Source organism: Aethalodelphis obliquidens, unplaced genomic scaffold (assembly GCF_003676395.1).
Source record: "Aethalodelphis obliquidens isolate GAN/ISIS:26980383/991018 unplaced genomic scaffold, ASM367639v1 scaffold78, whole genome shotgun sequence".
Taxonomy (NCBI): Eukaryota; Metazoa; Chordata; class Mammalia; order Artiodactyla; family Delphinidae; genus Aethalodelphis; species Aethalodelphis obliquidens.
Window position 1 is genome coordinate 7,667,657 of NW_020838022.1, and position 14,080 is coordinate 7,681,736.

Sequence of the window (14,080 nt, forward strand, 5' to 3'; positions counted from 1 at the left end):
GTTACGATACTCTTCATTCCTCCTCCCCTTATCCAGATTCCCTCCTTCCCTCTTCTAGTTTCATGGTTACAAATAAGGGGTGGAAATTGGATTGGGAAGCTCAACACAAATCTGGGAGAATTGATTTCCCCAAAAGGACTGCACAGGTAGCCAACCCTGCCACTGGCTTAAGAATAGCTAGACATGAGTTCTGCCTCACGATGACTTTGAGAGGATTGGGAGAGATTGGCCTAGAGATGGAAAATTAAGAGATGGAATAAGTAATAGTCTCATATTTGGGCTAAATTATTCCTTTCATGTCCATTTACCACAGGAGAGTTTGAAACGGTAACTCTTAGGCATATATGGCACAGTTTAGAGAGAGGGCAGTAAGGGCACTTGGGAGATAGTCCTCCAAAGAAGCATTTCAGGAAGTAACATTTTCTTTTGGTGACTTCCAACCTAATAAATTTCTAGTTTCCCTGTAGCAGCAGTTTTGAAGTGTGATTTGAGAACTCAGGGAGTCCCAGAAAAACCCTTTCAGAGGGTCTGTAAGATCCTCCTTTTACTAACTACATATCTATGTGAAGCTGGCTTTTATTCATACGCTTCAACCAAAATAAAATATGGCAACACATTAAATGCAGAAGCCAATGGGAGAATTTAGCTGACTCCTATTAAGACAGGCAGTATGCAAAAATGCAGAAGCATTACCGCTTTTCTCACTTTTTTCATAAAAATGTAATTTATGCTAACATATAAAGACTCATTACTGTTAGTTTAAAACTAATAATAAATTGAAAATTTTTTTTCCTGAGTTTTAATTTCTAAAACAGTAGACATCAATAAATATACGTCATGTAAACAAAAGCTCTTTGGGGTCCTTAGTAATTTTTAAGAACCCTTTGGAAAAGAAAAAAAAGAAAGAGAGAAAGAAAAGGGACTTCCCTGGCAGCCCAGTGATTAAGAATCCACGCTTCCACTGTAGGGGGCGTGGGTTCCATCCTGCATGCCGAATGGTACGGCCAGGGGTGGGGGGGACCCTTTGGGTTGTGTTGGTTATCTAGTGCTATATAACAAGTTACTACAAAACATAGTTATTTAAAACAGCAAACATTTATTATCTCACAGTTTCTGTCAGGAATTTGGGAGTGGCTTAGCTGGGTGGTCCTCAGTCTCAAAGAAATTTTGGTCAAGGTGTTAACTGGAGCTGCAGTCCGTTGAGTGTTGACTGAGGCTGGAGGGGCCACTTCCACGGTGGCTTTTTTACACATGGAGCAAGTTAGTGCTGGTTGGTTGTTTGAAGGAGGCCTCAGTTTCTCACCACACGGACCTTCTGAGTGTCCTCACAACATGGCTGCTGGCTTCCCCAGAATAAGTGAGCCAGGGAAGAGAGCAAGGAGAAAGCTGAGATGTCTTTCACGACCTAGTCTTGGAAGTGACAATACTGTCACTTCTGACATATTCGATTTGCTAGACGCAAGTCACCAGTTCTAGTCCACATTCAAGGGGAGGGAAATTAAGCTCCACCTCTTGAAAGGAGCAGTATCAGAGTTTGTTGACTTTTTAATTTATTTTTATTTACTTATTTATATTTATTTATTTATTTATTTATTTATCTTTTGGCCGTGCCACATGGCATGTGGGATCTTAGTTCCCCAAACAAGGATCGAACCTGGGCCCCTTGCAGTAGAAGCGCAGAGTCTTAACCAGTGGACTGCCAGGGAAGTCCCTGGACATATTTAAAACCACCACAGGGGTCCTGGCACCAAAATACTCTGAGAACCATTTCCATATACCATAGGGGTCCTTTGGGAAATTTTTTGTCTTTCTGGGAAGACAAAATTAGGCCATTTCTCCAGGCCCTCTTTAGCCCCTGTCTGTCCTTTGTCCATTGCTCTCCATTGCTTTCACTCTGCCCAAACCATCTGAGGAATTAACCTCACTTATTGACCTTTAACTAGTGGAAACCTCTTGCATACTGCACTGAAGTGAGGAATTTATATAATATTATAGATTAATTATTTATAAATAATATATAAAGTAAAATAGAAATTACAAGTAATACAATGTTTGTTTTATATATTATTATATTTATATTACATTTATAGTATAATATTAATAAAATGTTTTTATATATAGCATTATTATATATATTATATATATATTATATATTGTTCAACTCAGCAGAAATTTGGGAAACACCTATTATGTGCCATAATGTATACTGTGCACTGGAAATCAAAACACAGTCTCTGCCCTCCAAATCAGTCTAATGTGGAAATAGACTTAAACAGCGATCATTTCAAAACAGTTTTGTAAGTGCAAAGAGGCAGCCTACAGGGACGGAGAGAACCTCTGCCCAGGTATAGTGGAGGCTTCACTGAGGATGTGGTATATTAATTTGTAACAGAATCACATGCAAAGCTTTTTCAAAATAAACACAGTATTCCAGTCGCATTTTGAGATCACCCTGTCAACCTAGACACATTGATAAGTAGATAGGACGTTCGTTTATTAAGGTCCTGCTGCCATGGCTTCTATCTTGGGCTCTATGGGACCTATTCCCTTCCGCCTTACCAGGGAGGGCTCTGTGGATGTTGATTCCTCCAGGGAAAGAAAAAATCGGTAAATGAGTTTTTGGCTAAGCACCCAGATTTGACACTTTGTTTAGATTCGTTTTTGAATTTGTTGCTAACCCCCAAGGAGAAGAAAGGATAGTAAGAAAAATTGCAAAAGCCCGTAGACTTAAGTAAGTGATAGTCAGGCAGGGCTCCTTTGGCGGTTGGGAACGTGAGCCCACCCCATGGTGTTTCTCATCTTTTTTGCACACTGACGCAAAACTGAGATGGAGCCCTTCCTTCTGAATTCTCTGGCAGAATAAGAAAATAAAACAACAGGAGAGTGTCTGATTTCATTTAACTCTGTCAAATAGCATTGTAAACCCTCTTAGGGAGAGTGGAGAATAGGGGATTAAGATGATCTCTTGCTAAATGCACTGCCCCCCTGCAATCTGATGTGGCAGAGTGTTAGAACCTCTATACATTTCTCAGTATGTTCTGCACAGGATTTCACAGTCCAAAAGAATATATGTACCTCCAGCATCCCTCACACCCATGCTCCAGCTCCATCCTCCGTGGTTAAGAATATGATAATTAGAAAGGAACCCTATTGTAGCATTCAGTCTGTGGAGGTTATGAGCAAGCTGAACCTGATTATGAGTTGAAAAGCCCCGTTGCCTTATTAAAATAAAAACACACAAAGAAACTCAGGATTCCTTTGGTAGCATTCAGAAGTCATCCGTTTGTTTTGTCTGCCCCCAACTGGGTAGTTTGCAACACACAACTAATCTTAGAAATAGCTTAGTTCAATTTAAAGGCGATTTGATACTCAATTGGCGGCCTAAGTATGGGACTCAGCATTCCTTTTGGATACAAATATTGAAAATATCTGTCCTCAGATTTAAAACAGTGAGGGTAGGACAAGATGCATAAGTAGTACAATCAGAATAAAAGAAATGACATTTTCACAGGCCTTTCCAACTCTAATATTTTCAGCTCCTCTCAGATGTCAGGCTTTCCCTCCTTTGCCCTATTGAATGTCTCTTTCACCACTTCCCCTATGATAATGTGTACCTTGTCATTTGCATATCGCCCATAAAGTTTGGTATTTTATGACATGAGCAATCTCTTTCCCTTTTCCAAACACAAAATCTGTCCATTCAGCATCTACACACGGAGCTTCTGGCCCAGATGCTAACCTGTGAGAAAGTCACACAGTCCCTCCACCCTTGTGAAAGTACATCTACGTATTCCAGCCTTCCCTGTCCCGCACTCCCCCTCCTCCCTTTCCTCTCTGACTTGGTCTAAAGGGGCAGTGGATTAGGTGACACTAGTAAATGACCTAGAAAGAAAAGAACAAAAGCTGATCTCAGCTCCCTGGTCCAGAATCAATGCTTACTCCCACTCCCTCTCAGACTGCTGCCTTCCACCCTCTGAACACAACAAAGTATGTCCTGAGTGAATCGTCGCGTTTCAGCTCTGGTGCAAGTCATTCTGCCCTAAATAGGACTCTACTTCTTTCAGCTTTTGTGAACACCATCTATGCTGGTGTAAGGATTAGGCTCTGAGGACTACGAGAAGCTGCTAACCTAGTTAGGGGGACAGACACACAAATAGTTTTGATGCATTGAGGGGTGAGTGCCAAAACAGAGCTATGTACAGAAGAGTGGCAGCGTCATAGATGGGAGGGTTAGCAGCTCTCTTGCGAAAAGGTAACTCTTGAGCTGGGTCTTGAAGGAAGAGTAGAAATTCAACAGATGGAGGAGGGAAACGAGGGTATTCCAGGCAAAGGGAACAGTATGAGAAAAAGTATGGGCTAGTCTCTGGAATGTAGAAAATTATAGCTTGGAGTCAGACCATGAAAGGTTCTCTGCAGCAGAAATAAGTATGATTCTGCATCATTCTAAGGATAAACAGTTTATGGGCTTTTCTGTGTTTTTAATTTTTTAAAAAAATAATGAGCTCATATTATTTTATATTAAGAAAAGTAAGATCCTTAATGATAAAGGAGAAAAGTTCAGGATCTGCAGCTGGGGATGAAAGGCTGCTTTTTACTTGCAGTGGTTTCCAATTAGTGCTGCTTTGATGCCTGCCCAAGCAAATCATTGCAAGAAAGCAAAGGGAATCCCCTCGGCCACAACCCAAGAAGGGGATGCTTCTCTTGAGGATGGTGGGAGCCCCCCCAGGGAAGATCACGTGCGCCTAGCTGCAGTATTTCAAAATGGCTCGTGCACGCAAAGGGGCCCTGTCCTTTAGTTCCACATTTAACACATTGAAGAGACTCTTTTTCCTGAGTAGACTGCTGTGAGCAAGCATTGGGTTTGTCCCAAGTGAGAGCTGTAGGGTTCACTATTTATATGTCAAATGGTATGTTTGGCATGTATGATTAGAATAAAGTGGAATTCGAATCAAAGAACATTCCCTTCAATCAAATTGTTTTCCCATCCTGGGCAACTAATTGTCCAAACTTTTATCCTTTTTTTTTTCCAGAGACAATTCAGTTGAGCAGACTGCCTTAGTTCATGGGTGGAGATTCTTTTGTTGTCTGTCATGGGTTACGAGCACAAAGAAAAGAAATCTGGACTGAGTCATACATGGGTAATTAATATGTCACTTAATTTAGTTTCAGGTATCTTTCTTCAAAGAGATAAATAGAAATATATTCAACTCACCTCCTTTTAAAATTATAAGCAGGGAGATAGAAAGCTTTATTTAAGAAAAGGTAAAAATAAAATACACTTAATTCCCATGCCAGAACAAGTTTAGGAAGGAGTGACAAAGAAGAGAAGAAATAAGACGGGCGCAGTAAACCCAGTAGGCAGTAAACTACTCCTGTCACACTCTGCTGCTTGCAGGGCTGTGATGTCAGAGGACATTATTACCTGTTGTCGCCCTCTTTTGAAAAGCTCATTAACTCTCCAACAGTTTAGAAAGTCTTCTACCCTGAAAAATAGGATGTCTGGCTTTCCTTTCAAAAATCAAAGTTTCTTTGGAAACCAAAATTTGTCTTCTCACGGTATTTAGAAGCTTTTGCATGAAGGAATGGCCTGCACCGTAACACCGTATTTGGGGACTCAGAAGTATTGGCCAGTTTGCTAAATGTGCTGGAGCCCTGCTCCTCGTTGTCACAGAAGTGGCTACTGCCTCATCTCACAGGTCCTGGGAATTACTTGAGAACCAGTATTTATTTCATTATTTTGATGTTCTTTTCTTTTTTTTCTTTTTTTTTCTTTTTTTTTCGGTATGCGGGCCTCTCACTGCTGTGGCCTCTCCCGTTGCGGAGCACAGGCTCCGGACGCGCAGGCTCAGCGGCCATGGCTCACGGGCCCAGCCGCTCCGCGGCATGTGGGATCTTCCCGGACCGGGGCACGAACCCGTGTCCCCTGCATCGGCAGGCGGACTCTCAACCACTGCGCCACCAGGGAAGCCCTTGATGTTCTTTTCTAATCAAATCTACCTGGGATTCTAGGTGGGTTCTAATGGGAATAATATACACTGAGAACCAAAAAGAACTCAGTGAACAAGCCTATCAGGAAGAATAGGTTTTAGAGAAATAAACATAAAACTTTACTGGAGAGGAACGTCTAGAAGGAAATATATCCAAATATATCCAAATATTAAGTGTGATTATCTGGCTGGTAGCACTATAAATAAGGTTTTACTTCTACTTTTCTATAGTTTATAAATTCTCAATAGTGACCATATATTTCTTTTATGATGAGAAAAAAGCAGACTTCACTTTATAAGATGAAGGAAGAAATAGATTTTAACCACTGTTTGCAGCTCTTGCAGTGCTGAAGTTGTGGCCCTTCTCACCCTTCACCCGGGCCGTTGTTTCATGTCCATCCAAACCTGGCTCTTTCCCAGCTCTCCTGATCATCTCTTTCCACTATTCCAAAGAGTATCTCTCTCGTAGACAAAGACTCTCTTTCTCTGAGACATATTTCACCTCTTCTCTACCCTTTTTTGGAGGTAAATCTCAATAACAGCTTTATTGAGATATAATCCACACACCATACAATTCATCCATTTAAAGTATATAATTCAGCTGTTTTTATTATATTCACAGAGTTGTGCAACCATCACCACAGTCAATTTTAGAACATTTTTATCACCTCAAGAAGAAATCCCACACCTTTTAGCTATCATTCCCCAACCGTCATCCCCCCCCAGCCCAAAGCAACCACAAATCTACTTTATGCCTCTCTAAATTTGCCTGTTCTGGACATTTCACATAAATGGAATCATATAATATGTGATCCTTCATGATTGGTTTCTTTCACTTAGCATAATGTTTTCAAGGTTCACCCATGTTGCAGCACGCAGGAATACTTTTCTTAAGACAGAATAATAGGGCTTCCCTGGTGGCGCAGTGGTTGAGAGTCCGCCTGCCGATGCAGGGACACGGGTTTGTGCCCCGGTCCACGATGATCCCACATGCCTTGGAGCGGCTGGGCCCGTGGACCATGGCCGCTGAGCCTGCACGTCCGGAGCCTGTGCTCCGCAACGGGAGAGGCCACGACAGTGAGAGGCCCACGTACCACAAAAAAAAAAAAAAAGAAGAATATTCCATTGTATAGAATATGTGTTTGTTTACCTATCTGTCTTGTTCCGCCTTTTGGCTATTGTTAATAGTACTGCTACGAGCATGCGTGTACATGTACTCATTTGAGTACTTGTTTTTAATTATTTTGGCTATATACTTAGTAGTGGAATTGCTGGGTCATGTGGTAACTCTATGCTTAACTTTGTGAAGAACCACCAAACTATTTTCCACAGTGGTTGTGCTGTTTTACATTCCCACCAGCAATGTGTGGGAGTTCCAATTTCTCCCCACCCTTCCCAGCACTTGTTGTCTTTTTTATTATAGTCATCTTGAAGTGGTATCTTACTGTGGTTTTGATTTGCCTCTCCCTGATGATTAACCTACCTTTTTAAACTCGACTTCATCTTGGCGTGGTCTTCCACATTTGATACTCAATTTCGGCTTCTTAGACACAAATCCTTGTGAGGGCCACCACCACTTTCCTACCACGCAAAGACCATCTAAAATGCTTTACCAAAAAAAAAAAAAAAAAAATTTAAAATGCTTTACCAGATTAGTCCAGTGATTTACCCAGCCCAATAGCTAGCTAATTTTTGAAAAAGAATAACAGGAAAAATATTTAGGGAGAAAACATGGTTGTACTTTGTAATAGCCACCTTAAAATATGAAGTATTATTTTTCTTGCACATGTAAAGTTATCTGGAACTTGAAAACAACTTAATTATCTTGCATACATAAATTTATCTGGAATATAATATATATTTCATATATATACTATATTTATATTCTACAGGCTCATAATAATGGAAATAAATTGCCAAATGGCTAACACTGTGGAGGTGTTACTCTGTGCCAGGTACTATGCTAAACACTTTACATGCATTGTCTCATTTAATCATCCCAACAGCCTATCATTTGCTTCATTTTACAGATAAAGAAACTAAGCCTCAGAGAAGTTTAGAATCTGTCTAGTAAGATTTTACTGCTAAGTAAGTGAGAGAGTAACTGGCATTTGAAACTCACGGGGGTCAGACTCCAAAATCAGTGCTCTTAGCTACTACTCCCAATGGGTTTTAAGGGGCTGTTCTGAGAATCCAGCCATCACTATATCATATTTCCTAAATGAAACTGTGTTCTAAATTCAAAATAACTAATTCAGAAGCAAGTTTTAAAAACACTATCTCTCCCTAGGTCCATCCTGTATGTCCTATGGAGGTAATGCGTACTCTGTGATACAGGATGGTCTGTTATTTCCCCAAGTTACCTTGTTCAAGTTTCAGAGAGATTCCCCGAGTTCTAGAATTTGATGACCTAGACATTATTCACAGTCTTTGTGGCTTTCTTAGACTTTTATTTTGACCCCACCAAGTAATATCCCTTCATACTAAAGTTGGAGGTCTTAGGTTTATTGCAGCCCTTTGTCCCCTCGACATTTAGATAGACCCTCTCTGAATCTTCTCCAGTTTGTCAATGATCTTTATGATCAGCCAAGAAAAAAACTGCAAGAGTTGAGAGGCTGGAAGAAGTTCAGAGTGTTATGTTTGTTTGTTTGTTTGTTTTAACTTCTAGGGAAGTCAGATTGGAAGGCTTTGCTATGAGGTTCAATTTTTCTTGCTATGTGCTATGTTAGTGAGAGAGAGTTTGAAGGTAGGAGGAGGCCTAAGGGAAACTCTTTGATTAAAGGGAGGGCCATCACTTCCCATAGACTAATGGCTGTATTCCATTTCCTCATGGAATGAGGGGAATTACTCAGGCTTTAGTCTTTCAGTTTCCACTCTTGGGAACCGTATTATTACCTTGTAAAACAGAGCATCTCCCCTATTAGCATTAATTGAACCCATCTTTTTCCTCTGTGAGAAACTAGAGTGTTGACTTTTATCTCCAGAGCCCTATACTGAGCCTCTTCACTTTGGAGATTGACGGAGCTCAGCAACCAGCAGTAGAGGCTGTGAGAGGGTTTGAGCATAGCAGGAAGTAACTGTTGGGGTATCAGGAGTTATATATGTCTCAATAACCCTTCTCGAGTTGTTCTGTACATCACCCTGGCTTTACTGTGACCCGAGCCTTTGTGAAGATGTGCTGAGTGTCGTAAGTGCACTCTCTCTCTCTCTCTCTAAATTATTAGTTGAAATGAATTGTTTTATGGTAATAAAATGGAAAATGGCATTAAATGCAAGACAGTAATTTCCACCAGTCTTCCTCTTTTGGCTAGATCTGAGAACAACCCCCAGAGGGCATTTCTGGGCTCCTCTAGAGGCCTATATATCAGGTCAGTCCATTGTTAGCCTGGAGACAATATTGCATAATTACTCCACTGCCAGCAAATTCCCTGGTGAGAGTCTCTACAAACTTAGTGAAGACTTAAGATAGACTTGAATATATATGAAGTACTCTTTAACTTCCTTTCTACAAGGAATATTTGCTTTAGAAAATAAAGAGTATTTTATTTTGGTTTGTTTACTACTGGACATCTATTGCATAGATATTTTAATATTTCTTAATAAGCATAAACACTTCTTTCCAGTCTATAGTGTCTTATTTTGTATGTCCATGTACATCTGAAAGAAGATAATAGGCCAAAAGTTTTGCTGGGTATTTATGGGTGTGTGTTTATACATATTTGTATATATAATACGTTCGGTTGGTCTCTCTCTCTCTCTCTCTCTCTCTCTCTCTCTCTCTCTCTCTCTCTCTCTCTCTCTCTCTCTCTCACACACACACACACACACACACACACACTCTTATAACATGAAAGCTAGAGCAAATATATAATAAAATATACTAGGACCCCTCCCACCCCACCTCCATAGGAACCACAATGTATAAACAAAGAACAAAGAAACCTTCCTCCTTTAGCAGATGTGAGTTTCTCTGACGATATTGTCAGGAGAATTTCACAGAGCTTATACTGCTCTGAGCACCCTGCGATTCTGATCTGCAACTATTAGCCAGAGTCTATATGAAAAGGGGCCATCTCTAGGGTAATAGCATTGTAAATTACAATCATTGCACTCAGTTACACTCAGAAACCAAAAGATAGATGTAGTGCTCCAGTGTGCCTTGTAATCAGCACCTTTGAGAATGTGGGTAACAGCATCAGAACAAAAAATGGAAGCTGAACGTGTTAGAAAAATGGATGGTGGAATTAAATCATCCTTCTGATAGGAACAGCACCTTATATGGCAGGCAAATTTTTTTCTATCATTTTACTGATTTAAAAAACCCTAAATTGTGGCCTTGTAGCCAAGAATGTCTTTTTAAATGATTTATTGCTCTAATCAGCCTGGCAGAGCCTTTCTGTCATGCTGATAAGCAAATTAAACTTTCCTCATACTGGGTTTACTTGCATCTTATACACAGATGTTTTGTTTTTCTTTCAGGGAACTAATTCAGAAGTTAAAATCTTTCATCAGCTTCTATAGTGCTTTGCCTGGCTACATCTGCAGCCATAGCCCTGTGGCTGAAAACGACACCCTTTGCTGGAATGGACAAGAACTCGTGGAGAGGTAATCTTTTTCTAATGTTAAATATAGCAGTATTTGAGGAATACTCATCATATGTTCATCTCAATGTTAGTTATGTCTTCTCTCCATTAATTTCATGAGAAAAATTCTAGAAAAAAACATACACATGAACATCTCTGACATGGCGGATGCCGTCTATAACTTATAGCCCTCATAGAACTTACAAACTTTGAAGCACATGGAGAACTGTGGATTCAGGAACATTGTACAAATTGTAAAGCATAAAACAAGTCTTTTTTTTGGGGGGGGTGTCTTTGGCTTCTTCATCTTCTCATTATGTGGGCCCTTATTGATTGATTGATTGATTTGAAGAAATCATATTTGTACTAATAGCTGTTACTTATTGAGAGTTAACTACATGTTAAGCACCATGCTAAGTGCTTATATGTATTAACTCTTTTTATCCTTACATCAATCCTATGAAATAGCATTATCTCCCCCGCCCCGTGCCCCGTGTTCTAGATGAAGATAGAGGAAAGAAGAAAGCAGAGGGAAGGAGGAGTACCATTTCACAGTATTTTTACTGAAATGTTTAATCATTTGAGTGTTTCTTAGTATAATCTGTGCTAACATTCGTCATCTCTGAAGAATTTGCTTATTGTTGGAAAGGAAATAATATATATTCATTTCTTCAGCAAATATTTACTGAGCATTTTCTAAGTGCCAGTCATGTCGAAGTGAAAAGAACAGGCAAATTTTCCTGTCCTCAGTGAGCTTTCATTCTAGTGGGCTAATGGTATTCCTAACCTCCATTGCTTTGCATGTGTAAGGAATAGCTTACAATTAAAGAATTAAATCGGGAGGGTAGAATGCTTAGGAAACCATATGGAGTTGATGAACATGCTTTCAAAAATGTCTGTGCAAGGGGTAGCATGTTGTAGAGGAGAATACAGAAGAGACCTGGATGCAAGTTCTGAATCTTTCACTGACCGGTTTTTTAACCAAGGGCAAGCGACTTAATCCCTCTGAGCCTTAGTTTCCCCATCTAAAAACCGAGATGGTTGGATTAGAGCACCTCTAGCTCCGGCAGTCTATGTGTTTTATTTCCTTATGGATTTATACATTCATCCATACCTTCAACATTTATGTTTGAGGTACTATGTGTTAGGCACCAAGGTAGGAGTTAGGGATATGAGGGTGAACAAGAGAGGCAAGTTCCTTGCTTTGAGGAGCTTACATTTTAGTGGAACCCAATATCCGGACACAGGATAATTAATCATGGAATTAATTAGCAGTGTAATGTCATGGACAGAGGAAGGCTTTGGCGCCAGATGAACTTGGATTTGCATCTCAGTTCTGTTACTGACTGCGTGTGGCCTGGGGTGAGTCACTTCACCTAGAAAGTCTCAAGGTCCTCTTCTGTAAGGAAGGGGCATCTCACAGGGTTGTTGTACCTAGTAGGTGAGGTAAAGCCCCTAGCAGACTGGCAGATAATGGAAGCTCAGTTCATGTTACTTCTCTTCTTTCTCCCTTCCCCCGCCACCCCTCCTCTTCCCAATGCAAAGTAGAACACATGCCTGAAAACAGCTTGTTTCTCAACTAAGCTTTGTACTGACCTGGAACAATGAGAATGAGGTGCTAATGAGACTGAGGTTGCATGCCACCCTGGAGATAGACTTCTCTGTAGCAAATGTGAATCAGGCTGGAAGGATTAATGGCCCCATGCAGCCCACTCTACTCTGGAGAAATGGTGTATCTTTATCACCCTAAAATCTCTATCAGGTACTGAGTAGAATCATGGAAATGTACCTAACTGTTACCACATATTCATTTAAATTGTCAAAGAAAAGCAGTTGGTATTTGGCTTTATAAAAAGCAGATGCCTTAAAACAGGTATAAATGATATAATATTTAAAAAGGAAAACGCCTACAGGTCAAACATGTGGTTCTTGCATAAACTTGATGAGAGACCATCCCAATGGCTTACCCATTGGTATATTAAGATGGTGAAAAATGAACAATCCCTGAACACTAATTTGTTTTAAGCAGCATATCTTGTAACCATGGAAATTTTGGTTTATATTTATTTACTAAAGTAATCATTCATTTATTTACTCATTTAACAAATGTTTGAGTACCTACTGTGAATCAAGCACTAATATGTTTCCTCACTGTTGTGATTGTTTAGAGCAAATGTTGTAACCCCACTGGATATGTCTTCTGGTATATCAGATGATCCAGTTTTAGCTAATTCAAAAGAATTTCTTGTCAGGCAGGCCTATGTTTTTTTTTATTTTTTATTTTGTTTGGCTGTACTGGGTCTTCACTGCTGCACGCGGGCTTTCTCTAGTTGCGGTGAGCAGGGGCTACTCTTTGTTGTGGTGCGTGGGCTTCTCATTGCCGTGGCTTCTCTTGTTGCAGAGCACAGGCTATAGGCGCACGGGCTTCAGTAGTTGTGGCACGTGGGCTCAGTAGTTGTGGCACGTGGGCTCAGTAGTTGTGGCACGTGGGCTTCAGTAGTTGTGGCATGTGAGCTTCAGTAATTGTGGCACGTGGGCTTCAGTAGTTGTGGCACGCAGGCTCTAGAGTGCAGGCTCAGTAGTTATGGCGCACGGGCTTAGTTGCTCCACGACATGTGGGATCTTCCCGGACCAGGGATCAAACCCATGTCCCCTGCATTGGCAGGCAGATTCTTAACCACTGTGCCACCAGGGAAGTCCCGAATTAGTGGGATTTTTAAAAATTGAATTTTACTCATATACTACTTCATGTTCAGTATGCTTTCATGAAGGATGTTGTCCTGGAACCAAGAAAGTCCTTTTCTATCAAATGGAAGAATCCAAAGCCTGCTAACTTTAAATGAGTCCAAAAGTTAACTAAATGCACTTCTGCACCGTTAAAATAACTGTTAAACTTCTTTGTTTAATTTGCTAGCTTTTAATATCTTAGGATATTGAAAATGATAAAATAAAATAAATATTATAGTATGGAGGAAAGCCATTATTCCAAACTCTTACTTGTACTTCTGAAAAAACAATTTTTTTGGAACAACTTTTATTGTTGATATATACTCTGCAGGAATAAAAGAAGGAAGGAAGACAAAGAAGGTGGAAGGAAGGAAGGAAATCAAACGTGTTGGTAGACAGAATAAGGATAGTGTAATCCAGGAAGTGACCCTTCCATGGTTGGCAACCTCGGGTTATAATTAACCTGTACTTTAATCACTGACCTAACGCAACGATGGGACTAGGGAATAGTGTCGAACTAGATTTTTACCAAATTACTCAAGAATATACATTTAATAATATGAAGTTCTATAGCCTGAGGACATGTGTGCCCTCTGTTTGCACCATTTATGAAGATTAGCTTTGCGCTGCATGTCTCATCTATAGTTAAATCCTCTTTCCAGTGCTTTTCATTTAATTTCTCATTTAATTTAGTCTTAAGTAACAGTTGCCAATTCATATTGTCAAGTGGCTTGTGACTTTGTTGCTTTTATAGGTTGGATTTGTGTTCCTTTGAAAATATTT

General features: G+C 40.1%; 1 protein-coding gene across 1 annotated transcript in view; it reads left to right on the forward strand.

Moving 5' to 3' along the window:
- The window catches only part of GPC3 (glypican 3), a 444,823-nt gene that overhangs the window by 280,105 nt on the left and 150,638 nt on the right, over nucleotides 1–14,080 (forward strand). Inside the window, exon 5 of the mRNA XM_027092440.1 lies at nucleotides 10,467–10,592. Coding sequence (XP_026948241.1) covers nucleotides 10,467–10,592 — 126 coding nt within the window. The remainder of the gene's footprint in view (nucleotides 1–10,466; nucleotides 10,593–14,080) is intronic.